This window comes from Prosopis cineraria, unplaced genomic scaffold (genome assembly GCF_029017545.1).
Source record: "Prosopis cineraria cultivar Desert tree isolate PC_DT_omini unplaced genomic scaffold, ASM2901754v1 PC1, whole genome shotgun sequence".
In the NCBI taxonomy this organism is placed as follows: domain Eukaryota; kingdom Viridiplantae; phylum Streptophyta; class Magnoliopsida; order Fabales; family Fabaceae; genus Prosopis; species Prosopis cineraria.
Window position 1 is genome coordinate 12,780,039 of NW_026555332.1, and position 27,718 is coordinate 12,807,756.

General features: G+C 34.2%; 1 protein-coding gene across 1 annotated transcript; it reads left to right on the plus strand.

The window, feature by feature from the left end:
* The first annotated feature begins 7,444 nt into the window (after positions 1 to 7,444).
* On the plus strand, positions 7,445 to 11,854 carry LOC129309092 (uncharacterized). The gene is made up of 3 exons (XM_054950498.1): positions 7,445 to 7,827; positions 9,516 to 9,596; positions 11,192 to 11,854. Exons 1-3 carry the CDS (start codon positions 7,669 to 7,671, stop codon positions 11,573 to 11,575), a joined length of 624 nt encoding a protein of 207 aa, XP_054806473.1. The 5' UTR covers positions 7,445 to 7,668; the 3' UTR covers positions 11,576 to 11,854.
* The last annotated feature ends 15,864 nt before the right edge of the window (positions 11,855 to 27,718 follow it).

The window sequence follows — 27,718 nt, forward strand, 5'->3', positions numbered from 1 at the left end:
ACTTTCTTCCCACAAAAGAAACATATATCCTACTATTGCTGAAATGCAACATTTGGTGCTGGTCAAACACGGCCAAAAACTAAAAATAAAGAATCGTTTTGGGAAGATATGCAAAGCAGAGCCGCATTGGCCCTTACACAATAAAAACAGTTTCATGAATATCCTTGCTACAAGCTAATGTCATAGTTGAATACACAAAGGTCCAGAGAAAAATAACAAATTCACACAAAGCAAACCTTGATTAGAGAGAACTAGCTCCATCCATTTGTTCTGCAGAATTAACCAAGAGTCATGAGAATTTTTCACAATCCAAAAAGCTTTATAGGAGGAGGAGGGGGAAGAAGTTATAGGGTCCATAAACATGTCGACCAAAACCAAGCTATTCATAATGAGACCACCAAAATCTCAAGATGCTTCAATGCGAACATTGTGGTTTTTGAGATGACTATGCGATCTAGGAAAATAACATGAGTTTCACATTAGAGAGCCTCACAAGTGAGGTGGGGTTTATAAGTTTAAAAGACTCTCCTTTCTAATAGGTTAGTTTTTTGAAATGAACTCTCCCTTTGAGTTTATACTTGTCATATTGTGCTTTCGTTGAGAGGCCAGTGTCACTAAAAAGGTTATCCATGAAGGGTTTTGACCAACAAAAGGCCAAGTGAAGTGTCATGGAGTGAAGCTGTCGGAAACATCGACTCTTGATAGGGTGACATTATTATGAGTCCCATATTGGGGAGCCTTACTAGTGATGTGGGGTTTATAAATTTAAGGGACTCTCCCTCCTAATGAGCTAGTATTTTGGGATGAGCTCTCTTAATAATCTATTTCTAAAGATTGCATAACTCAAATTTGCCTCTTGCCTCTCGACTTTCATTGCTCGATGCTTGCCCTTGCCTCATAAGAGGAGGGTGCCCAACTAACTTATAAACCACACTCCACCAATGTGGCCTCTTCATGACATAGCCCACCTCATCAAGAGCTAGCGTTTGTAACGGTTCACACTCCACAGTACTTTACTTGGCCTTCTACCAGTCAAAACTCTCCGTGGGTAACCCTTTTTGCTAACAGCAACTCTCAATGAAAGCACCAATGTCACGACCACAAGCCCTCTAGGTAGAACTCACTCCTAAAAGGCGTCTCATAAGGGAGGGTGCCCAACTGGCTCATAAAATACTCTACCAATGTGGCCTTTCGATATAGGACTTATGATAGAAACATGCTTCCGTAGATGTCAAGATTATGAACATCTCTCCCATTAAGTGCTTGACTTTATTCACAAGGGTCATTCATATGCAAAAGCCTAAACAACTCATCTTGAGTCACAAATCTTGGGGGAAAAAATGGAACCCCTTTCACATTTGCATTCATCCATGGCAAGCAAATTAATCCATAAAAAAAAGAAGCCCAAATTTAGAAAATATGTAGAAGAAATTGAGAACAGCAAAAAAAAATGCAGAAATGGAAACACAAATCTTCCAATGCCCCTGACAGCTCGTCAAATCTTGGGGAAAAAAACACTTACTTCACTTTGATTGAGCTAACTTTTATGCCATTATTGTTTTAATCTTATGCTATAGCCTGAAGCCTTTGGGCATTTTGCACAAATACCTATAAAAGTCTACACATTAAAAGTTTTACCTTTATTTTAAAGGATTGAAGTATCTAAGAAAAGATGAGCTCAAAATCTATATCACAGTATAAGGAGGGAATCAAGTAACAAACATAATAGCCTTAAAGCTAGAGCTAGAAAAATGGGTGAGCCTGACCTTTAAGGATTCAAGCTCTAAAGCCTGGTTCTCTATTTTTAGTCTCATTTTTCAAGCTCAGCCTTTATGTGAAGGGCTCTAGGTTGGGCCCGCAAGCCTTGTTTTAAAAAATAAAAACATTAAAATAAAATTAAGCATTATAAATTAATTAAAATATTTTGAAATTAAAAAAATCAAAATACTCATGCATTTTTAGAAATTAAACAACACGCATTTAGAAGTTTAGTAATAACATTTAAATCTTGATTAAAAAATAATTCATTTTTTATATATACACGAACTTAATAATTATAGAAAAATAAAAAATATTAAAAATTTTATACGATACACTGATATTTATTAAATTATATTAAATTAATTTTAGAATAAATTAAAATTAATAATAATATAACACATGTAGGATCAGGTGAACAGGTTATTGATTCCAAACACGTGGTCCACTATAATAATAATAATAATAATAATAATAATAATATAATAGGGCTTGAAGGGCAATCCGGGCCCGAGCCCTTTTTTATCAGGCTTATTAGGGCCAAGCCCTCAAGCTCGATTACTTTTAAAAAAATTATTTTTGAAACCTGAACCCTTATTTAAATAGAGCCTCTAAACCCAACTCTTATTACCGACTCTACTTAAAACTTATGAATTTTGAATGCAGCTTTATTGGTTCAAGCTGTGTGGTGAGCTAGATCCTCAACTGCCATTCGTCTGATAAAAGCAAACAGTAACCCATTAAAACCAAAAGTTCTATCACTTCCATCCCAATATGATAATAACATAATAATTATACCTATGCCAAAGTCCTTCTCTTATCAATTGCATAAAACTTCATTTGTATAAAGATGAAATAAAGTATTAGTTAAATAAATTAAATGAAATCATTCTCCTCATATGAAGATGAAGCATTAAAATGTTTATAACCAATGCCAAGTTGGCATCATTCTTTGGTTTCTATCTCTAGGCTAGGCACCAAGCAAAAATATAAGTCGATGAATTCCACCAAGCCTCTACAAATTTAGATTCATCAGTGTCTTTTTTTTTGAGTAAAAGGCCACAGAAAAACCGTGCAAATAGACAAATTAAGTCATATCAGCGTACAAAATGTGACTATAACTAGCAGGAGGACTATTAAAAATCTGAACAATTAAGTTGTTGGGAAAGGCTTGATGAGTCATTCAGTCTGCACATTTGTTGGCTTCTCTGAAAATGTGATCAAAAGTGACAGTCCAATCGTGCATAAGAAGGTCTCTGATTTTGTTAATAGTTGCAGCAAGTGGATGAGTATTAGAAAACTCATTGCGAATGAGTGTAATTGCTTTAGTTGAGTCCGATAATACATTGACTCTATTAAACTTCTCAGCCCAGCAAATAGTGAGTCCTTCAAGAATGCCCATAAGTTCGACCACCATGTTGGGATGGTAACCAAGAAATTTAGAGAAACCTTAAATCCAATTACCGTGGTTATCTCGAATGAGACCACCATAAGAAGTAGCCTCTTGATTGCTGACAGAGCCATCTATATTAAGTCTTACCTAATCTTTTTTAGGGGGAACCATTTGGCTTTAGTTCTATCACCCTGTTGTGTCAAAAAATTGATTCTAGATTGGAGGTATTGGTCATTGAGGATATCTTGTATGCTAGTGAAGGCAATGTCTCTCTCATGGGTACCATCTTCAGAGTAAATGATTTTGCACCTCTCTTTCCAAATATTCCAACACACGTGAGCGAAGAGCTTTTGCCAAAGGATACTATGTGATCTTGCATTTCTCGCTTCTCTTTTTGCATTTCAGAGAATCCATTCCTGTAAAGATAGAGAGAAGAAAGTATTAAGTTCAGTTTTTTTAACTAGTTTTAACCAAACCTCTTTAGATCTTTTGCAATTTCTCAAGATATGAGTGGTGGAATTCATCGGTGTCTTTTGGGTTAGTCAATTGACTCAATAATATGAAAGAATCTTTCTTCTTTCTATTTTCTTTCTGTTCACTCTTCACCTTTCTCTTTCTACCGTACCTCATTTCTCCCACTTCTCTCTCACCTAGCAAATTTCCAACAATTGTCATATAAAGCAGTGATGAGTCCAGAGTCCCTAGTCAGAAGGGACTAAAATGATTGGAGCCTGGGCTGAGGATTCTTAATGACCTTCATTAAAATTTTTATACTTCGATCAAAAACTTCAATTCCTATCCATTTAAATCCCTCCCTTTCCCCCTCTAACAGAACATTGCATAAACTTTTGGAGCCCAGGCATCTACAAACATTGAGAAACCAAATACCAAAGAACAAAAATCATCTTCCATATTATAGAAATGTTAGTTGTCATGGACCATAATGCAGAAAACTGCATCAACTAATACTCCATTGGGATCAACAAAAAGGGAAGGCAAAGAGAAATAGATTACCTTCAGTGACAGGCCAGAGTTGAGATCTCTCCTGCCGTTTAGGATGGTTGTAAAGGAGCGTCGCACCCTCTTCTCTACTTGTCCAGATTTCTACATACCTAAGTTAATTTCCACACACCCTCTTCTTTTCTTATTCTCAACTTTAATACCACAACAAAGGAAGTGCACTTTTTCATTAGAATGACTGAAGTGAAGGAGAAAGCGGTAGGGAGATCTTGCAAGGAGAACAAATATGAAATACAAGAGTGAAGGAAATAACCTAATAAAAAGAAAAAAAGGGAAAAGTTATTGTAAACTCACCTTATGTCGGAGAAAGAATGGCATGAAATGAATAGGTTGTTAACATCATTTAGATTGTTCTCCTTTGCAACCTCAAGAGTTTCCCCACCTCAATTTCTCTTCACTAATGTCATCATGTACACCATTGCTTCCCCACTTATTTAGCCTCCAATAGTGTCATTGAGCATATACCCGAGGAGGAAAATGCCTTGGTCCAGAAGATGCTTGGTGAAAACACCATTGCCGCTATCAAGGCATCGTCCAATGAGAATTTCGGTGACTATAACCAATGTGGGTACGATAGAGTCTTCATCTATAACCTTACGAGAACCTTGAACCACGAAATCCTTAAGAATTGTGACAACCAGAACCTGTGGAGTTCCAATATGATGCGCTTTGAAACGACTAATTCAGCCAGGTTGCTATGGACTCTGCGAAATTGTACTGGGGAATCTAACTCCAACGCAGCACTAGACAATAGCTAAAAATGAAGAAAATGGAGAAAATGAAATGCCATCGAAACAATCTCTGAAGAATGAAGAAAATGAAATACCATTGGACTTCCTCAGGAGCAAATTGAACGGTCTATAGAGAATTGAGAAAATGAAACACCATTGAAAATAGCATGGGACAACAACTATTAATGGAGAAGGCCTTCACACTAAATGCTCCCATGAAATTCTCAATTCAAAATTTGAAGTCACAAGCAGCTGGACAAATGGATGAGTGGAATTGGAGCTTTATAGGGCAGATACAAATTAAAATAGAATTGACCAACAAGAGAGAGGAATTAACATATAACAAAAGTACAGCAATAAAAAAGAATTAAAGATTTTTAGATCAATCAACTTCTTTCTACAAGATTTGTAGAATTTGGTAGTTAGTAGTTAGTAGTTGGTTGATAGTTAATTGATTGATTGATGATTAGAACTTAATAGAATTTGAAATTATATTGTAGAACCAAGGAATTGAATTAAAAATATATTTTAAAACTTTAATTTAACCCATCATTTCACAAATATGTACTTATTAATTTATAATGAGACCTTGTTAATAGTACTTTTTATATATTTAATTTTATTGACTTATTACAATATGAAGTGGACTTATTAAAATATTAACTTAACTTGTCATTTCACTTATACATACTCTTTTTTATTTTATTTATAAGTAACATCAAAATTAAAAAAAACTTTAAAATTTATTAACTCTATTAAAAAATTAAATAAATTTCTAATGTTGTCCATGTTAAATTTATTTATTTTTACTTATATAAAAGATAAGCTATGCTTTTAATTTCTTATAATAAAGGGTTAATGGACATTCTAAAAAGCGTTATAGATCCTAGACTCTTAAAATGTGCAAAATTGATCCTAAACTTTTAAATTTGTAATAAATTACTCACACCATTAGTTTATACTTAACATCATTACTGTTCACTTTGTGGGGTCCAGTCAAAATGCTGATGTGGCAGTCATTTGCTAATATTTCATTTGTTAATGAACAACACAAACCCCAAACTATTGCACGAGCAGTATTTTAGACCCTGAACTCTAAAATTTAAAGCAAATTACCCTATCATTTATATGTGGAATATTGACTGTTATGTTGACCAAATTAGTCTCAACATGGTTTGTTGCGGCGAACGCGTCATTAGCCAATGTAAGAAACCCATGATTTTGTGAAATGATGTTTTTTTGCTCTCCTTTTTTGCAATATTTTCCAAACGATTAGTATCTTATACTTTCATATACTCTATAACTATGATTTAGTCTTATTTTGAATAATATTTATTTATTTAATAGTGAAAACTTGAGATCCCATTTAAAAAGAAGTTTAATTATTAAAAGATTTTACAGACGATGGAGGCAAAAGTTGATGATTTTATCAATGAATTTTAAATCCAAATTAACCTGTTAATTAAAATTATTTGATATTTAAACTTCTTTTCAAATGGAATCTCAAGTTTTTACCATTAAATAAATAAATAATATTTAAAATAAGATTAAATTAAAGTTATAGAGTATAGGGAATTATGAGATACCAATCATTTAAAAATATTACAAAAAAGGCCTTCACAAAATTTTGAATAGTTCATTGCAATCAATGATGTGTTCATTGTGGAAGACCATATTAAGACCAGTTTGGTTTACATAACAATCAACGTTATACACATAAACAATAGAGGTAATTTTCTCTAAATTTCAAAGTTTAGAATCCAGGATATTACTTGCAGAATAGTTTAGGCTCTTTAATGCTCATTAACAAATGACACATTAGTAAGAAACTGCTAAATTAGCATTTTGACTAGGTCTCATTAAGTGAATAGTAATGATGTTGAGTATAAGTTAATAGTGGGGATAATTTGCCATGAATTTAGAAGTTTAGGATCAATTTTGCACATTTTAGGAGTTAAAGTTCTAGGCTACTTTCATGTAATACTTTAGAATTTAGAATGCTCATTAACCTTATAATAAAAAAATAGGAGAAAGTTTGGTCCCTTTTTTTTTGTTTAAAGTATTTTTATTACTGACAACCATGAGACTAATGCCTCAAGAAATAATAATTTAATAGGTCATTTTTTCCTAGAAGGTATTTTTCCTTACACATCTTTAAAAATTAAACTCTAAAATGATGTTTAAGGACTCAAACTATTATCATCTATGTCACAAAATAAGAGAGTCACCTTGATAAAAGGATCAAAGAAGAGAGTCCTTGAAAAATAGAGGCAGTAGGTTTTTTCTACAAAATTTAACAAGGGGCTTGCCCATTGAATTATATGGGCTCCATTTCAAAGAATAAATAGCCCAACCGTTATGAAGACATAAACGGGCCAACCCAAACCAGCACTCACGTCCACACGATCCAGGTTACGCTGATCACAAATCCTTGAAACTAAACATCCGCTAAATTCCATGCTTCTCCTATTCTCCAATCTTTCTCCTCCGCAACAGTTTCCTTTTTCCTTCCCTCTGCTCGTTCAAGGCTTCAAAGCAATTATCACGTGGATCGCATGCCCTCCATAGTTACCATGTGGCCCCTTTCCTTCTGGGAAACTTTTTCCCGCAGAACTACAAAAGCCGCCCTCTCGCCTTCTCTCTCCATATTCCATCATCAGTTCATCACCTCATCCTACTCTCTCCTGTCGACGACGGGATTCGTGTCCGCGACGCTGCAGTTCTGTGCGCCGATTCCCGGACAAAGCCTCTTGTGCGTCGTCGACGATGGCCAAGAAGAGGAAGTCCATTGCTTCAAGCCTCGATGAGGTGGATCGAACCATGTATGCGTCCTTTTGCAGCGCGGCGAATTCTCTGTCACAACTGTATACTCAAGCTATGAACCACCAGAAGCTTTCGTTCCAGGCCGGTGAAAGACACGGCCTTGTAAGATCTCTTTCCACCTTATATGAGTTGGTTGTTGTTTGTGCTTGAAAGTGAAGGAATTTGCTACTTCTGAATTTCAGCTTTATGCTGATGGGTTTGAATTGGTGATTCGATGCGTCGATACTACTTTCTGCCCCTAATTTTTACTCTGGTTTTTGATGTCCTTTATCCATTCTCGATTGCTAATTAGGAATGGATATTTTGCCTTGTCTTGCTTTTTTGTATGACAATTACATCATCGCAAATTCACTGTATCTTTTGTAATACCTGTGTTATATGAATGGTCGAGGTTTTTCAATGGAAGGCTTGTGTTTTCTCTTTATGTATTCATATATATAACTTAACCCATATAGATTTCTGGTTCATGGTATCCAAAATTTTAGAATCTCTGAATTCTTTTTCTTTTTGTTTTGCTTTTGGAGTTATTTTCCCTAGTTTTGGATGGTTTAATTTGATCTGTACTTCTGTAAGAAAGATGGTTCGTTTTAAATTTATCGAACACTAGCACTAGAAAGGCTAACTTATTTTGACATTCCAATTTACTTTAGTATGAGAATTTTGAGACTTATCTGGACATTATAGTACAAATAACGTGTGTCGTTTTATTGATTCAGTAGACTAAAGGTGATTCGCTTAGCCGAAAACACTTGAGAGGTACTTCAATAGTTTGATTTCAGCACAAAATGGAGAAGGAGTTCGTTTATGATATTGGAGTCTGCCTTGCTGGAAGGGTGCAATAAGCATTTACAGAATTGGTCTTAGGCTTAATTAAACATTTTACAGAGAAACCTTTGACATGGCCTAAATTTTACGTAGCATGAGGCTGCGAACATACATAAAGTGAGCTCTATTTTATTTTAGCAAAATGTTAAGAACGAAGCCATTTGAAAAATCAAAATATCGAATACATTAAAATTTGAACCAAGGAGCCATTCCAATTGTGTTAATTTCTGACATCTTGTATCGAAGTGTGTTTTTGTGATCTATCCACTGTTCCATTGTAACAAGAAGTAAAATGCTCAATATATCCCAACTAGGCTAGTGCTTGATGATGATGAAGTAAAAAACTAACTGGCAGGACTGAGTGACTAATAGATAATTTATGAAGATTATGAGAAATTAACCCATTACCTGTGCTAATCTTGGTTGGCATTAGCGGACTGGCATGTCTCCAGCCTCTGACTTCTAAGGTTATGGACTATAATACTGAGTTTGAGAACATTGGTTGTCAGGTTTCTTCTCATCTATGTGAAACTTGGTTTTTGTCATTGGTATTTGGAAAAGTATTGGTCTGCTTGACCATGTCCCCAAATAAAGTAATGATTTTTCTGGAGAAGAGGTCTTCATTTTAATTTATGCTTTATAGACTTTGAAAGGCATGGTGCATCTTTGTTCCTTTTCTTCTTTCTATTATGGGATATTTAAATGCTTGAATATGACAGCTAGTTATTTAAAAAATATATATCAACCAGGAGGTGGGGCTTCTAGCATACCCATTTGTGGAGATCAACTTTTGGGAAGCTAGTAACCTGTATCAGATTTTGTATCCTAACAAGCAGCATTTTTTTTTTTTCACTTACGTAAACAATGCATCATGGACTGTTCATATTTAGCTGTGGTAACGTTGACGTTGATATTCAAAACCTTATCTTGACATTTTGTTGATTTGGTTGTCCTTTTGATTTCAGGAAAAGCTTCATCAGTGGGTCAGGAGACAGCAAGAGGGAGGATCAAGAGTTGGAACGGCTGATATAGTCAACTATATTCAGGTTGGTTTGACTGCTTTCTTTTATAAACATGTTTCATGTATAAGAATTTCGACATTGGCACTCTATTTGTACTGAACTGTTATGTGTGATACCATGTAAATGTTGCCTAAGCTATCTAGAGAACACATAACAATTATGATGAAATACTGTGTGTTTTTATGCCTGTTGTTGTTTGGGCTTGGAGGACTGTGATATTGGAGATGGTTTGTGGCTATTTGCGGAAAGAATTTGTATGTGTGATGGTGTAATGCCATGATTATCTCAGGTAATGTAATATACATTGCTTGGATTGTTGGAGGGGCCTTTGCCAAGTCTCATGTTTTAATGTCAATCTGATTGGTTGCATAATTCTCACTGCACAGAGAAAATTGGGGAAAATGTATAACATGATTTTGTTCTTATCATCATCCTTTATCAACTTTTTGGTTGGAAAATGGTCATTTTCAACAAAAAGCATTTTTATTGATGCATTGCTAGTAAATTACAACAAGAGAAATTAGTGGAAAGGATTTATATTTGTGAAGAATTAATACTCATGCCATTATTCTCTCATGTAATGTAATATACAATGATTGGATTGTTGATGAGGCCTTCGCCAATGTAGATCCACCCATGATTAGGAGCTTGTTAATGTACAGGGAAAAAGTTAAAAAGCATATCTAATGTGTAACATTGTTTGTTGTTATCATTGTCCTTCATTAGATTTTGGTTGGAAAATGAACGTTTTCAACTAAAAGCATTATTGTTGATGTGGTATTAATCAATAAATAATGCTTTGTTCCTATAGGTGAGGTCAATGTCTACTGCCTTTTGTCTATAAGCCTTTGCTTTGGCATAGTTTGTATGCTCTAGCCGATTTTCAGTTCATTCCTATATCTTTTTTCTTCCATGGTCATTCTATTTTTCATTCTTCTTGGATGTTGAAAACATAATGCATTTTCAGAATTCGATTGTAGCATTTGCCATTGCAAACATAAAATGACATTAAGGTGAGTTTGTTGCCTATGCAAGATAGTTTGTCTATTGTACTGCATTATATAGAACTAAAACGACACATTATCTTGCATGATATTTTGTGGATTTTGCAGATGATAGTAATAGTTAATTCAATCTACAATAACTTTCATTTATAAAAATTATGGTTTGTAAAATTTAGTGGGAGAAGTTATTTCATGTGTAAGTTTCTTGCATCTTAAAAAGGGGACATCTACAGGTTGACTCAGCAATTTCAAATATTTTTAAAGTTGAAACTTCATATGTTTTCTGACATTTGAAGTAATCAAATAGCCCCAGCGGAGAAGGTTAGGTTTGAAATGAAGTTATAGTGGGTAACGAGAGGAAGAAATGTCATAACAATTTCTTTCCATGTGGAAAGTTTACTGGATTGACAGTTCCAACAAATTAAATTGGTTGGTTTTGGCTTGTAGCATGTTTTGTTCTAGAGGCAATTTGGAAATCTTGGTTGTAGCACATAGTTTTAATAAAAATGGAACACAAACAATAGGCTTTGTGCTGTATTAAAGGGCATCGTTAAAACATTCTTCTCTGACGCTATTGCAAAGTGAGTGTGTAATATTTTTCTCCTCTGGTTGTAGAATGAACTGGATTATTGCGGAGAGGAGCCATCAATGTCTCCCAGAGCTCCGCTGCCACAGCATCAGTCTCAGCCAGTTATGCATGTTAATGGTTCAGGCTTCCCGGTCAGTTCAGGATCTTGTGGCCAAACTATTCTTGGGCAGGGACTTCGCCCTGAGCAATGTGATAATCAACCAAAGAATTCCGTGTTTTCTAATGCTTTGTCGAGCCCGGTTCGTGGAAGTCTTCAACACTATCAAATCGGCGAGGGATGTTACTTCCCTAGTGGTCTGTCCATGGGTAACGGAAACCGATATAGCGAACCCGGCTTTCATCACCAGCAAAACAGGGATTCTTCTTCTTTTAGTTCCAATGATTCTGCCATGGACATGCATGCTGACTAGTCTTTGCCTGTATACTAAAAATTCTTGTTTGACAAAGCCTTATGAAATACCTGCAAAAGAAGTGAATATCTATGTCATCCTGGTCATTAGTTTGGTTCTAAAATGATATTTTGTAAAGCTTTTGTTTGTTTTGTTTTATAGCTTATAAGCTTTCTAATTTGTACCTTGGTGTTGCTACCTTGGACGACTTTTATCAGTGCAAGAAATGTACTATCTTAGTTGCCTATGTAAATTCGTTCTTTCTGCAAATTTAATTAATCTACAAGGCAATTTCCAGTGTCCGCTGTCTCTCGTTTGTCGCTTCTTTTCATTTCATACATCATCATATGTAAGGTTTTGTTTCTTGGCAGGTCCTTGCGAGGTTCCAAGACCAGGCAATATATATATATATATATATATATATATAAAAGGGAGGGGGGGCGCTATAAGGTGGTGTTCCCATAGGATAATTTAGAGAGATCACAGAAAATAATTTATTATTTAGATATTTTATATGCAACCAGAAATTATTGTGTTTCGTTATTGTGATAAAAATTATTTATTATTTAATGATTTTTAAATTGTATATACCTTTCTCTACCTCTATATTTTTATTTTTTTAATAACATTTTTTTTTATCTATTGCATCTTCTTTTTCCCAAAAAAAAAATTAGAAGCTATTTGAAGGAGTTTTCAAAATAATCAGAAATTTTTTATCTTGACTATTTTAAAAAATTTAAACAGCATAAATATATTTTTAATCATGTAACTTTATATAGTATTTTAGTTTATTTCTTTAATTTTATAAAATATTTTTTTAGTCATCCAACTTTAATGTTGTTAGTTTAATTGATAGAAGATGTTGATATTATAGTTTTAATTACTTACAAGTCATTCTTAAAAGTTAAAAGTGTAAAGAAAGCTAAGTGGGTGGAAAGCACAATGCTTATCACCTGTAGGGAGGCTTGCCCTTGTCCAATCTGTTTCATCTCAAACGGTTGTGTTTCATATGCAAAACAGTCATTTGCCAAATAGTGTGAATATGAAATTGAAAAGATGCAAAAGAATTTCGTTTGTGGTTCATCGGAGGATAGGGGGAAGGTGTACCTTGTGGGGTGGGAGTCTTTGTGCATGCCAAAAGAGATTGGAGGTTATGGGTTGAGGGATATGGTGTGTATGAATGAAGCATTATTTGGGAAGATAGGCAGGAATTTATTGAGTAATGTTCCTCTATCTAGATTAGTAAGTATGATAGGGGTTCTAACTTGTTAAAGGAGTTTAAAGAGAAGGATTCTGATTCGGTCACTTGAAAGTTTATTGCTAATATTTGGCCAAAGATTAAGGAGGATGTTGCTTGGAGTGTGAATAGTTGTAGGAAGGTGCAATTTTGGGCAGATGTGTGAATGAATAAGGGGGAGTGTAATGAGACCCAACCAGGAAAAAAGAGTATTAAATGCAAAATTAGAGTAATAGAGTAAGGTGAGGGGAAAATATTGAGGTTTTGATATTAATAAACCAAAAGGAAATCGAATCAGTGTTATAATTGACACTCATTGATTATGTTCAAAACCCTATCTTCCCTAACAATCCAAAGACAGCAATAACAGAATAAAGCATACTCATAAAGGTCTCACAACTTCCGACATTTGAAAGGCTAGTCTCTTCCTCATTGTTCTATTATAAAGACATTCTACCCTCCCATTTCAGCAAAAGACTACTAATAGTTATAGCATGGCTTCTCCACAGCCCATACTGCCTAGAAATTATAACACAAGATTATAAATCAATGTTCCTTATGACTAAGGATCGAAGGATAAACATCCAGACTAGTCAAAATGTTTCCATTTAAGTTATTCATCTTCTTTGCCTTCCTCATATATGTCATAGGAAAATAACGAGCTGTATCAGAATGTTTGGTGCAATGTTGCAAGGAGACTCTCGAATAGGATATGTTGAACAGTAAAGTGATAGATTGGTTAACTTAAGAAAATGAATCGAATTTTGAGTTACTTGGCAGTTATCTTACATCTGCTGACTTGTTGAAATTGAGAGCTATTCCAACACCTAATGATAGTTGAGGTATTGGTAATGTTGTTTGGCAGGTATTATGCATTCATCCTACTTTATGGTTGACATGCATAACTATATTAGAGGTGAGAGGGAGATACAAGGGCATCCTCTTTAAAAGGTTGTTTGGAGTTGGAAGGAACCTAGAAGGATCCAAGTCTTTCTTTGGTTGGTTAGTCATGAAAGGCTCCACACATCTATTAGAAGAATGCATTTTTTTGGTTGCTTTGATTTGTGTAGCAAGTGCCAAGAGATCAAGAAGATGTTTTACATGTGCTTCAGGATTGCATAGAGGCTTGGGTTGTTTGGAAAGATCTAGGGAAGAGTGATGCTGAGAGGAGTTTTTTTGGTAGTTGATAAGGTTAGTTGGCTGTCTTTTAATCTTGCTAGTTGTAGTGGTAACTGGAACATTTATTTTACTGTGACTTGTTGGTGGTTGTGGTATTGGAAGAACCTTCTAATCCTAAAGAGGTGATTTGGAAGTATATTTAGGAAGTTTTGAACTTATGCTTTGGATTTGATAACAATGGTTTGCTAAAACGTTATATAGTAGTGGGGTAGACGAAACTAAATTTTGATGGGATTGTTAAAGGGAATTGTGTTACTGGTTGTGGTGGATCATTAGAGATGATCAAGGAGGTTGGTAATATATAAAATAATAAAAACCATGTGTTATTTAGGTAGTGGTAGTTATTTAAGGGCAGTTAGGTCATTTATTGTTTTGTTTGACTTTTTTACACCCAAAGCCTACAAATACTAGGTTTCTCTTAATTGTAATTAAGCTGATATCATAATAAAACGTATCATTTAGAAACCTAATTCTCTCTCTTGATGTTCTCTCTATTTTTCTCTATTCCTTTATTCTTTTCTGAATTCTCTTCCTCTTCTTTTCAAACTCTATCTTATATCTCTCTTATATCCTACTTCTTCAACCTTTTTTCTATTAGTAGTATCAAAGCACTCGTTCCTTGACCACTTTTCTTTACTTCTTTCTATCATATGATGGCATACGGTGAAGACTCATAACCAAACCTAACAAAAGATGGAAGAAAGACTGTACGAGATAGAATAAAGACTCATCAAACTTAACTCTGTTAACATACTTAGTGACCAAGTCACTGGTCTCTCATAATAGATTCAGCCTTTGATGCATGAAAGGGACAACTAGTCTACTACCCATGATTGTCGAAATAGAGAAGGCCAAAATGGGCATAAGCATTTTCATGAAGAAGATTCAAGGCACAGAGAAGATTACCGACGGCTTACCTAGTTCATAAAAATGAACTTTCCTAAATTTTCTCAGTCCGATGTGCTGGGTTAGATCATGAGATGTGAGAGATACTTTGACTTTAATACTTTGACCTTAATAACACATCTGAAAATGAGAAAGTTAAAATGACATCTATTTGTTCAGACGAAAAAGCTTGGTCATGGCACACGGTTATGGAGAAGAATTAGTTTGGTTTCACTTTGACTTAGGTGGAGTATGTTGAAGCCTTGAAGCAGTGATTCGAACCTACTCATAGGACACCAATGAGCAACTTGATGCACTTATGGCAAAAAAGATCCTTAGCCAAGTACAATGACACCTTTGACACCATTGCTTGCAAACTGGATCTTCCACAATACTTGGTTGAAGCTTACATGGAAGGTTTGATAGAGGATTACGTAGGTCTAGTTAGACTCTTTAAACCTAGAACTCTCCAAGAAGCTTGCTCATTGGCACGCATGCTATAAAATCTCAATCTACTAAACATCATTAACTAATAAACTCATGGTAATCAAAAGATTAACCTATAAAGGTAATTACCAAGTTTTAATTCAAAATCAAGGGATCTTAAGTTTTCATAATCAAAATAAATTTAAATCAGTCATAAACTCTTATATTAGAGTAAAAGTAAGATATAAAAGCATAAGATACCTCAAGGAAGTGAAATAAATCAAAAACAGTTGAAAAACAACTCATTTTCTATGAAACAGGGCAATGCGACGCAACTCGTGCATGCTACGCCACGGTGTGTTGCTCTCTGTGCCACATGTTGTGGCTCAGGCGCTATGCACTGCAGTGTGTTGCACGTAAATGAAAATGGATTTTGCTATCATTTGACCGGAGAATTAGGGAACTTCCAACACGTCTCGATTCTCCATCCAATGTCCAATGTCTAAATGATGTGATCTAGGTGTCTACAGAAAGCTCTTTACATAAATTAGCTAATGGCATGAGTTTTACTTTCAAAATAAGTCATACTAAGAAGTTGAATACTCAAATACATTTTGATCACTTTTTGCAACTTTCACACAAAAAGGGTGACCAAAACCCACAACAAATGTTAAAAGCCTTTCTTAACATTTAGACCATATCTATTAGACCTAGGACTATCAGTGTAACATGTCACATACACTTAAACACCAATACAACATAAAATCACTCGTCAATTCCTTTTTGCCAAAAATAGAGGGGGAGGCAAATTTCCATTGCATTGTATCAAAATTCATTGTAACACATTTAAAACATTATTTCTATACTTGCACTAGTATTTTAACCCTATTCACATATATATTTCTTAATACACAAATACTTAAGGTCCAAAATACAATTCAAACCTGTGCAATAACAAAATAATGCAAATGCAACTATATGCAATCTAGAATTGGCAACCATATGCTATTACACAAAATAAACAGATACAAAAGGCATACTAAAGGAATACACAGATTTCTATGCCTTAGTAGCTTTGTCCCTCTCAATATCAGAGCTAGAGCCTACAAATGTTAAAGAAGAGAGGTGAGTCTAACCACTCAGTAACTAAGGTAAAACCTACCCTATACAGTTATATATCAATTGTAAATCAAACACATGTATATGAAATCAAGTACTTAAAATATGCTTTAACACATATCATAACTTATTAATTCAGTTAACACATTGCTATCTCGCATATGCTGAGTATATAATCACAAAACACTTAGACATGTGACTATGACCTGATTTATCACACGACTTGCCACAATTCAAAACATGTGACATGTCATAAATTTACATTGGTAATGATTAACCAACCTTATACCTTCCTTATTTCCTCAAATTGAAACCATAGGCATAACACTGAATAGGGTTTTATCTGTGTGACTGGACTATTTAAGCTCACTAATCGTGAGGCGTGACCCGGTTAGAGATCACATGACTCACTCTCGGATCACGGCTTTTCCCCCTCTCGAATCTCTAGGGTGTCTCATACCTTAAACTATTCTTTTCATTGAATTGGTGGAGAAGGCTAGGTTCTAATTCCTCGACAAACTATGGGATAGTCCCTCGACAAACTGTAAGATAACACTATACCCCCATGCACCAAAGGGCAGTCTAAATACCATATAAATTTTTCTTTACTCCCAATTCCTAGGTGAACTATTGCCCTCTAATTATGCCATATACGATGCTCACTCAATTTTAACTATCTCAATTAATCAATATTAACATCAACATGTTGGGCTCACGACTGTGTGCTACCCAAGTGAGTATCAATTCTCATTTTCCACTTATAACACATAAACACATCACTTTTGACCTCTTATATTCCTCTTTCTCATATTCACCACCAATTACTCATTCATAACACAACTCGAAGTGATTTTCATTTAGAACATTACATATACCATTGTAAAACTCATTTCACTGACACTTTTGCATGCTTAATACACATCAAGCAAATCATGTAAATATAATATTTCACATATTGCACTCTTGACCAGTCATAATTCGCAAACTAAACACATAATTATCATAATGTAGAAATTAACATATAACTACCCAAAATAGGGTTCCCCGGTTACCTCAAACCTTTGAGAGATTAAAAGTTTATTCCTTAATGTTATAACTTTCAAGCTTGAATTCCTAGGCCAAATAGGTATCCAAGAGCTCAATCTACAATTTGCCAAGTTAACTTTCATTAACATTGCCAATCTCACACATTTCAACTCTAATCTTCCCTTTCTAGATTACCCAATGCCCACATTGCTTACATTTGGGTGTACTCATGGGTTTATTAACTATCTTTAACATTATATACTTTATTGAATACCCATATTGCCATTAATACCTCAACAACCATAATAATAATAGACTTAATATCCATTTTTAAACATTAATGGAACTTACCATCCAATAACCACCAAAATCATTAGTACTTGGTTTAAATATCTTAAACAACTTCCATTAACTCCACTTGAGTCAATAGGTTTGGAGCCATAACCTATATAAACCAAAATCATCATTCTCATTCAAACCCTAACTCAAATCCTTGAGAAAATAGAAGAGAAAATAAGAAAAAAGGTTTAGGAATCTTACCTTATATGATTTAAAGTTTAAAACCTTCTCAAATCCTCCCCAAGATTGTGCCCTAGTAGAGCTTGACATGCCTCTTCGTTTTCTACTTTCTCTTCTCTCTATTTCTGACTCAGTTTCACATCTGATAAATTACAAAAAATGGCCATGCGTCACGATGAACACACAATGCATTGTGGCGTATGGCACAAAGAGGTTCTCATTTCGCATCTGAAGTGTTTGTACACCACAGTGGATGCTCTCCATACCACAGCCACCGTGGTGTATGGCACAGCAATACTAACCCTTCATTTTCTTTTTCATTCAATGCTTAGGTGGCCTGACTTGATACCAAATTCAATTAGGGCTGAAACACAATTGAATAAGATTATTAGACGTCCATAGCCACATACCACGTCAACTTACTTAATTATCCTAATTAAGCTTAGTAAATTAAGGAATTAAAAATTGAAATGTTATATATGCAAGAGATCACCTTGTAAAGACAAGTAGAAAAGTGAACAAGTGTAAAGAATGTCGCACATGTGGCTACACCCCCTTCTGCATCATCACAAGGGTTTCAGAATAATTGGGCCTTTTATAAACATGCTTCGCTTGGTGGTGGGACCCCATAGAAAGGGAAGTTAACATTTGTGATAGGGGATGCGGAAGTAAAATCGTGCTAGTTTAGGGACAAAACCCTTAACACAACAAAAAAAAATGAAAGAGACAAAACTTATGATGAAAATAAAAAAAGATATGAAATAAACAATGAGATAATAATCAAGGAAAAGATCCTCTAGAGCACCTACCTCTACGAACCCCAACCTTCGAAGACACCACAAGAGTTGATCATGCTCTTGATCACGTTTGTTTCTCATACGGGATGCCACCACAAAGCACTAAGGCTCACAAGAGTTATAAACTCTAAAATGAATAATTTCATTCAACTTCTATTTTGTTTACAAGAGGGAGCATGCCTAATTTATATAGGCTCATAGAAAAGAATATTTCTTAAAATTAAAACCCTAATTTCCTAATACTAAAAGGAGAAATAATATAAAATAATGATAAAATATTTAGCCACATAATTTAGGAGATGTGATCCTAAAATTATGGGATTACAAAATTTAGAAATTAATACTATAATTAATTCTAACCTTTGACTAGACTTAAAATAGGAAATCAAATCAAAGGACCATAAAAATAGAAAATAATTTAGGAGACAATCAAGGAATCATAAAGGATTTAAAATCATGTCACTCTTGACTTCTTCATTAGGGTTTCATGTCTCCTTGATTGCAAGAGGCTCAACTTGTAGTTTTCCTTGCATTGGGCTAAGGTCTGCATCTCTTGGGCTTGACTCTTCATGAGTTTGAATCTTAAGTACATTATACACAAATAGATGCTCTCTTTTGGGCTTGAGAGGAGTGCCCCAATGCTCTCCAAGCTCTTGAACTTCTTGCACAAGACTAAACAAGGCTTGCTTTATGGCTTTAGTTCGGGCTCTTGTCATTGGACCTCCAATATGTTGTAATGGGTCTTTAGGTACGTTGGATTAGAAGTATTGGGCTCCTTCCATGTCACCCTGCTCATGATTACCATCCTCAAGCTTCGTTGCCATTAATGCTATGTCATCCGTGCCATGGGGTCCATCAATTTGTGCCTTCAAAAACTTTCACTTCTTCTTCTAAAAATAGTATTAATGCCCCTAAAATTCTTTCTGTAAAAGAAGGAGTAGAACATAAGAGCAAAAATTTTTATTTCTATTGTCGTGAAAAATTCTCTAGGGACTATTGTTGTCCTCAAAGATAGAAGATGTAATTGTATTTTATTGCAATATAAGAGGAACTAGAAGAAGAATTGCAAAATAAGGGGTCAGAAGAAGCAGCTTGCAAGGAAGATGAAACTCCACTCATTTCTTTATATGCAATGGAAGGTGTGGAGGCTGCATCTTCAATAAGAGTGGTGGGATACTGTGGTAAAAAGCAGATATAGGTTCTCATAAATAATGGGAGTACCCATGATTTTTTAGATTTAGAAACAGCAAGGAAGCTTGGTTGGCAACCTGTTTGTACACCAAAATCATAAGTAGAGGTGGCTAGAGGAGAAAAACTCAAGACACGTGGTTTATAGAAGGGTTTTAAAAGAAAAATGTAAGGGTTAGAGTTTGTCTTTGATTTCAGAATCCTTGACCTTAAGACTCATGACATGGTGCTGAGGTTAAATTAGCTAAAGAGTATCAAGAATGCTTTTTAGAATTATGAGACACTCACCCTATATTTTTGGTATGGAGATCAACTATGCAAATTACAAGCTAATTTGCCTAACTTGTAGAGGATGATGCAACCAAAAAATGTAGAAACTAAGGGGGTAGAGATGAATAGAAGTTTCTACTACAACTTATTAAATCAACAATTGAAGAAATGTAAAGTTTTGCTATCATAGGGGGATAGGAAGTCTACTTCCGGGGATCCAGCAAGTTTTGATAGAATTTGTTGATGTTTTTAATGAACCTAAAGGGCTGCCACCTATGAGAAAAGGTCAAAATCACCGTATAGTTCTTCAACAAGGGACTGATCCTATAAAGCCATATCATTATTCTTTAAGTCAAAAAGATGTAATTGAGAAGCTAGTAGGAGAATTTTTACAATCTGGGATTAATCAAGAAAGTTCTCCTTTTTTAGCTCTAATAGTGTTAGTTAAGAAGAAAGATGGTTTGTGGCAGAGATTATAAGGAGCTAAACAAAAGGACTATCAAAAATCAGCATGTTGTCCCTCTTATGAAGGACTTATTTGATGAATTAAGTATTGCACAATGGTTTACCAAGTTAGATTTGAGAGTTGGATATCATTAAATTCACATGGTACCTAGAGATGCTTACAAAATAGCATTTAAGACATATTCCAAGCACTATGAATGGCTAGTCATGCCTTTTGGCTTGACTAATGCACCAATCACATTTTAGGGAGTAATGAATTCTATCTTTAGACCATTCTAAAGGAAGTTTGTTCATGTTTTCTTTGATGATATCCTAATATACTCTTCTTCTCTTATAAATCATATGGATCATTTAGCAAAGGTGCTGGAAATCTTAAGATGAGTATTTGGGTTATATTTTAAGGAGTAGGACTGTTTCTACAACCTAAGAAGGTGACAGCAATACTGGAATGGCCAAAACTAGCCAATATCAAACAATTAAGAGTTTTTCTTGGCCTAATGGGATATTATGGATGTTTTATTCAGCATTATAGGGAGATTGTAAGGACTCTCACCAATTTATTAAAAAAACAAGGATTTCTTTAGTTTGATACAGCAACAAAAACTTTCACAAAATTAAAGGAAGTATAGGTTTCAACTCATGCACTTGCTTTACTAGACTTCAATAAAGTTTCTATTATTGAAACAGATGCACGCGGTTTTAAGATTGGTGCTATATTAATGAAAGAAGGCAGACCTATTGCTTTCTACAATAAAGCTTTAGCTCTTCAACACTTGAAGTTATTTGTCTATGAAAAAGAATTGATGGTAGTGGTTCAAGCAGTGGAATATTGGACTAGTATTTAGAGAGAAAGAAGTTTGTTATTAAAATCAATCAATAAAGCTTGAAGTACTTATTAGGATAAAAACTCCTTTTCAAATGTATTGGATAACTAAATTGATGGGTTATGAGTATGAAATTTGCGACAAAAAAGGAAAGGAAAATGTTGTCGCAAATGCTTTATCAAGGTTGCATGGGCCTTAATTGTTACAAATGGCACTTGATACTACTTCTCCTAAATTGCTTTAGAAAATTAAGGAGAGTTGGGATGTTGATGCATATTTGAAGGTTATAATTTCTGAGTTGCAATGAAAAGGGCTATCGGCAAGCATTTATGGGATGGACAGTTGTTAAGATGAAAAGAGAAGTTAGTGGTTGGTGATGTTGTAGCTATTAAGCAATAAATCCTTAAGTGGTTGCATGCTAGTCCACAAGGAGGCCACTTTAGGGTGCATGCTACTTATCAAAAGGTTCAAGGGTTATTTTGGTGGAAGGGAATATATAAGGATATTCAAGATTTTGTAAGAGGATGTGATATGTGTGCTCATTGCAAGTATAAGACAGCAGCTATCCCCAGTTTATTGCAACCATTGCCCATTTCTAATAGAGTTTAGGAGACTATAGCAATGGATTTTATTGAAGGCCTACTTAAATCTAGGGGAAAAGAGGTAATATGGGTTATTATGGATAGAATGAGCAAATATGCTCACTTTTTGGCTCTTTCTCATCCCTTTTCAGCAGCTACCTTAAGTGAACATTTTATGGATCATATTTACAAGGTATATGGGGCTCCTAATGAGATCATTAGTGATAGGGATCTAATTTTTATCAGTAATTTTTAGAAAGAATTTTTGAAAGTGATTAAGGTAGAGCAGAAGCTTACTTCATCCTACCATCCTTAAAGTGATAGACAATCTGAGGAGTTGAATCATTGCTTAGAAATATATCTTAGGTATATGTGTTGTGCAACCTCCTCTCATATATACACTTAATATAAAAGAAGATTATGGTGTTACCATTAACTCACATCATTCACAATCATCAGATTCATTTTAAAAGTTTCGGCCAAAGACTTACTTTATAAAAATTAATTAAATCTCAATTCAATCAGAGAAAACACAGTGAAAATAAATCATACACTTTCTAAATACATAGTGGACTTAAACCATTAGCATTCCTTTCTCAAATGCATGCATTTCAGCATACAAAATAAAATTAAATTTTAGTCTGTGCACTGCGGAGGACGGTCAGTGCGTCGTGGCATGCGGCACAGAGCCATATGCTCTCTATGTTTGTGTCGTGCACTGTGGCATGTGCATCCATGTACCGTGGCATGCCTGTTCATTTTTCTACTATCATTTTGACAGCAAAATGATGAACTTTCGGTGTGCACCATTTTCGCATACGACATCCAATTGGAGTGATTCAAGCGCCCATACGAAGCTTAGCTCATATATTAACTAATGAGATAAGTTTGAACATGATCTAATGGTCCGATCAAAATTTGAACACCCGAGTACAAAAAGTCACTTTTTCTAAAAATTTTGCGCACTCAAGCACTCAGGTTAATCCCTTTCTCTCATTAGACCATACTAGGCCTTGAACTAAGTCCAAAAGGATCTAATACACCTGATTAACCATGTTTACCTCTTTACAGCCAACTTTCACAATTTACTAATTTCACAAACTATGCCATTTCTTGGCATAATAAAGCCGACTTGGCTACTTTTCAACTTCATCATATACAAACACATGCAATCATATTCATAATACAATCTTAGCCCTCAAATTATTCATTTCATTATAATTTTAGCTTTTGGCTTAAGATTCACCTATCACAATCAAAATACAATCTTAGCCCCTAAATTACTCATTTCATCATAATTTTAGCTTTTGGCTTAAGATTCACCAACACATAATCATTGCAACACAAACATACTCAAATCAAAGCCCTTTTTTTATCTCAAACAACACCTATACACATAATTCAGGCTTAATTTCACAAAACTCAATTCAATACATGCATGCAACCCTATGGCAACTCATATGCACTTATATATACAATCTTTTAATTTAGTTCATTACACAACCTCAGAGTACACGACTTCTCAACTAAAGTTAGTCCAGACTCTCTTCCATTAGTCTGCTCACTTCCCGATCCTGTAAACATGTAATCACGGGGGTGAGATAAAAATCTCAGCAACAAAATAACTCATTCCTATTGACTATTACATGCAACAATATGAAAGTAAACATAGTATACTATTAAAGCTTCATAAAATAATATTTACATCATATCACATTTCATTTTTCACTTTTCATCAATCCCGAAGGATTCGGTGCTATCTCAAGATATTTCATCATATCATAAAATACTAGCATGATGTCTACCAATCAGTCCTCCAAATCACCCCGACATAAAACCATAGCTCATCTCAGACTAATATACACTTTCATTATTCTTGAGCTCACTTGCAATGGTAGAATCACCTAGCCAAAGATGTTCTAACACACAATACGGACTATGGTTTTCCCCTAATACACACAATGGGGCATTGTTGTCTCCCACTTGTATCATAAAGATACAAAGGAATCTCTCATCTTCAACACAGTACCTTAATAGGCACTTAGGCGATCTTCTCTAACATAGCACCTTTCAAGGCACTAAGGAGAATTGTTTCCAACACCATACCCTAACAGGGTACCAAGGGAACCTTGCCATATAGTTTTTATCATCCCCTATACTTGGGTGAACTCCCACCACTCAAATCATGCTTTCTTGAACCATTTAAGGTTTCCTTTTCACAATTTACTTTTTCTTACACATAACATATATATATATATATATATCACTTTACATTACAAAACACAATTTCAATGCTCATTTTAACCAAAAGTCATTTTATACACAAAATCATTCAATGCCACAAAACATGCTCAATTTAAAACCAGTTTATGCATTACATAGTATACTAGCATACAGTTACAATAAACAGTCAAACAACTGAAGTTATTCGGTTACCTCAACCCTTTTGTCATTAGAAAGGTTACCCGTGGATTTCCACTATCGTACAAGCTTATCTCAAGCTTCTTTTCTTTGCTCACTCGCCCAATATGCCAATCTGAATACATTTGGCACATTTTAGTCATTTGGCCTATTTTGAGCAAAAATTCATTTTTACTATTTAGGGCTATATTCATCTGTAAACTCTTTTCTATTTATTCATTCTAAGTCTATAACCACCTCATTACTACTTTACATCACCTCAATTGGTTTTATTTCACTCAAGACAAATTTTTCCCTAACTTTCTCTCTCTAAAGACCAAAAATTGAGCCTTCGAGTTCAAAGCTCTAATTTAACTTCTAAGAATCTTTTTATTACTATTGGGCAAGAATCAAACCCCTCAAATTCTACCGATTCAATTTTCTTATAACTCATTTTCAAAGAAATTTGTGTAGAATGGAAGGTAAGAGTTCTATGTAGCTTACCTGGCAAGTTATCGATCTGAATCACCTTCCATCACTCCAAAATAACTTAACCTATCTTCTTAGCCCTTCTCCTCTCTCTGTTTTATGTATTTCTCAATTTCTCTCTTCTAAAATTTTCTAAAATTCACGACTTACGAAGGAAAATTTTGGTCTACGAGTCACGGTGCATGAAGCACAAGCTGCAGCGTATGGCACAGTGAGACTTCTTCTCACCACGTGCACTTACTTCAACTCGAAACATACTCCTATCACATATATCTGTTTACACAACACACCAACAAGTCAAAATGCTAATTAATCATCCGAATCTCAAATCCCACTTTAATTTTCACTTTACCCTTGATTAACCTTTAAACTTATGATTAAGAAATTCAGGATGTTACATGTTGGGAAACTCCTAAGGAGTAGAGTAAGTGGTTACCTTTGGCGGGATGATAGTATAATACAACTTTCCATACTTTACCAAGGCAACACCTTATAAATTACTTTATGACAAAAACCACCAATATATGCTCCATATCTAACTAAAGAAGTTATGGTTAAAGCTGTCGACCAAAGTTTTGTAGCAAGAGACCATGTGATAAATGTTTTAAAGTATCATCTTAATAGAGTAGCAAACTGAATGAAACAAAAGGCTAATTTAAAGAGGTCTAATTGTGAATTTGAGGTTGGAAAATGGGCTTTTCTCAAGTTGCAGCCTTATAGATAGATTTCAGCAGCCTCTAGGAGTATACAAAAGTTGGCACCAAGGTATTTTGGGCCATATAGAGTGGTGGAAAGGATAGGGAATGTTTCATGTAAGTTTAAACTTCCTCCCACCTCTAAAATTCACTCAACCTTCCATGTTTCACTGTTGAAATCATGACCAGATCCTTTTGTCAAAGACATCCCCCTAAAAATTGGCCAAAAGTTCCAGCTACCCTTGTTTCAGAAGTGAGCTTGAACAAGAGGGTAGGAAGACATAAAGGAAGGTTTATTACTAAAGTGTTAGTACAGTGGCAGGGTAAGCCAAATGAGGAAGCAAGCTGGATGTCCTTGTTCAACTTTCAAAAACAGTTCCAGATTCTCAAGTTTCAAACGCTTGAGGACAAGGGCTATTAAAGGGGGTATTGATATATAAAATAATAAAAAAACCATGTGTTATTTAGGTACGGGTAGTTATTAAAGGGTAGTTAGGTTATTTGTTATTTTGTTTGACTTTTCTGCACCTGAAGCCTATAAATACTAGGTTTCTCTTAATTGTAATTAGGCTGATATCATAATAAAATGTATCATTTAGAAACCTAATTCTCTCTCTCTCTCTCTTGATTTTCTCTCTATTTTTTTTTTGTTCCTTTATTTTTTTTTTGAATTCTCTTCCTCTTCTTCTCAAACTCTATCTTATATCTCTCTTCTATCCTACTTCTTCAACCTGTTTTTCCTATTAGTTGGCGTGGGAATTTTGTTAAAAATCTGGGTTATTGTAGTACTGCAATAACATAACTTTGGGGATTGTTGTTGATTTGAAAGTTGAAAATTTGGTGGTTGAGGGGGATTCTAATGCTACTATTAGCATTCTACAGAAGCTTTATAATGGGGATATTCCTATTAATAGTATTCAGGCTCTATTGTAGAAGGAGCTTAACTGTCTTAAAGCTGTACAATTTACTCATACTTTGAGAGAAGGAAATAGAGTTGCTAGTTGGTTAGAAAATTATGGTATTTTTTTTTTGTGATGCTGATTTTTCTTCTTTTACTTCCCCTCTCGTGGCTTGTTGTGATTTACTGTAAATGGATTTTACGGGTTTCACTAGTATTAGAGGGAATTGGTCTGGGCACCATGGTGCTCATCACTGTGATAAGATCTGAACCATCCAGATTTTAATTTGAATAGACCATATTTAACCCATTATTATATATTATATTTTTTAAAATAAAAATTTATAAAAATTATAAAATAATTTTAATAAATTTTTTATTTTTATTATGATCTAGATATAATTTGGAATGTCCAATTTAATATTAAAATTTTAATAATTACTATATATTAACTATTCATATGTACTCTACCTAGTCCAGATTAACACCAGATTAAATCTAGACTGTGCAGAGTATATTTGAATAGTCAATATACATCAATTATAAAAATTTTAATATTAAATTAGACCCTTCAAATTAAATCTAAATCATATTAAAAATAAAAAAATTATTAAAATTATTTTATAATTTTATAAATTTTTATTTTAAAAAATATAATACATAATAATGGGTTAAATCTGGACCATTCAGATCAAAATTTAGATGGTCCAGATTTCATCACAGTAACGAACACCCAAATTGAGTCCAGTATTAGAGAAGTTTTTAGATGGAATATTACTGTTTGGGCCTTTTGCCCTGTTGATTATTAAAAAAATAAAATAAAATAAATTCTTAAAAGCTAAAGTATTAGGTTTAAATTTTAAAAATAACAATAATTGACACAAATAATATTCCTTATGTTCAAAAATGTATTTTTTTAAGGGGTTGTATGTTTAAAAATATAAAGCATTTTTAATATTTGAAAGTGTAATCATTGCCTTTTTTTTCTTCAAAAATGTCCCTAACAAATAAATCAATTTATATTATTTTAAAGTAAAATATCTTATTAAATAGGGATAAATATGGAAAGAAGGTGTTAGTTTGAAAACAAGTAACTATTTTGTAGGGAGAGATTCGATTAAAAATATCTTATATTTTTGAATGTGGTAGTATTGATTTGTCAATTT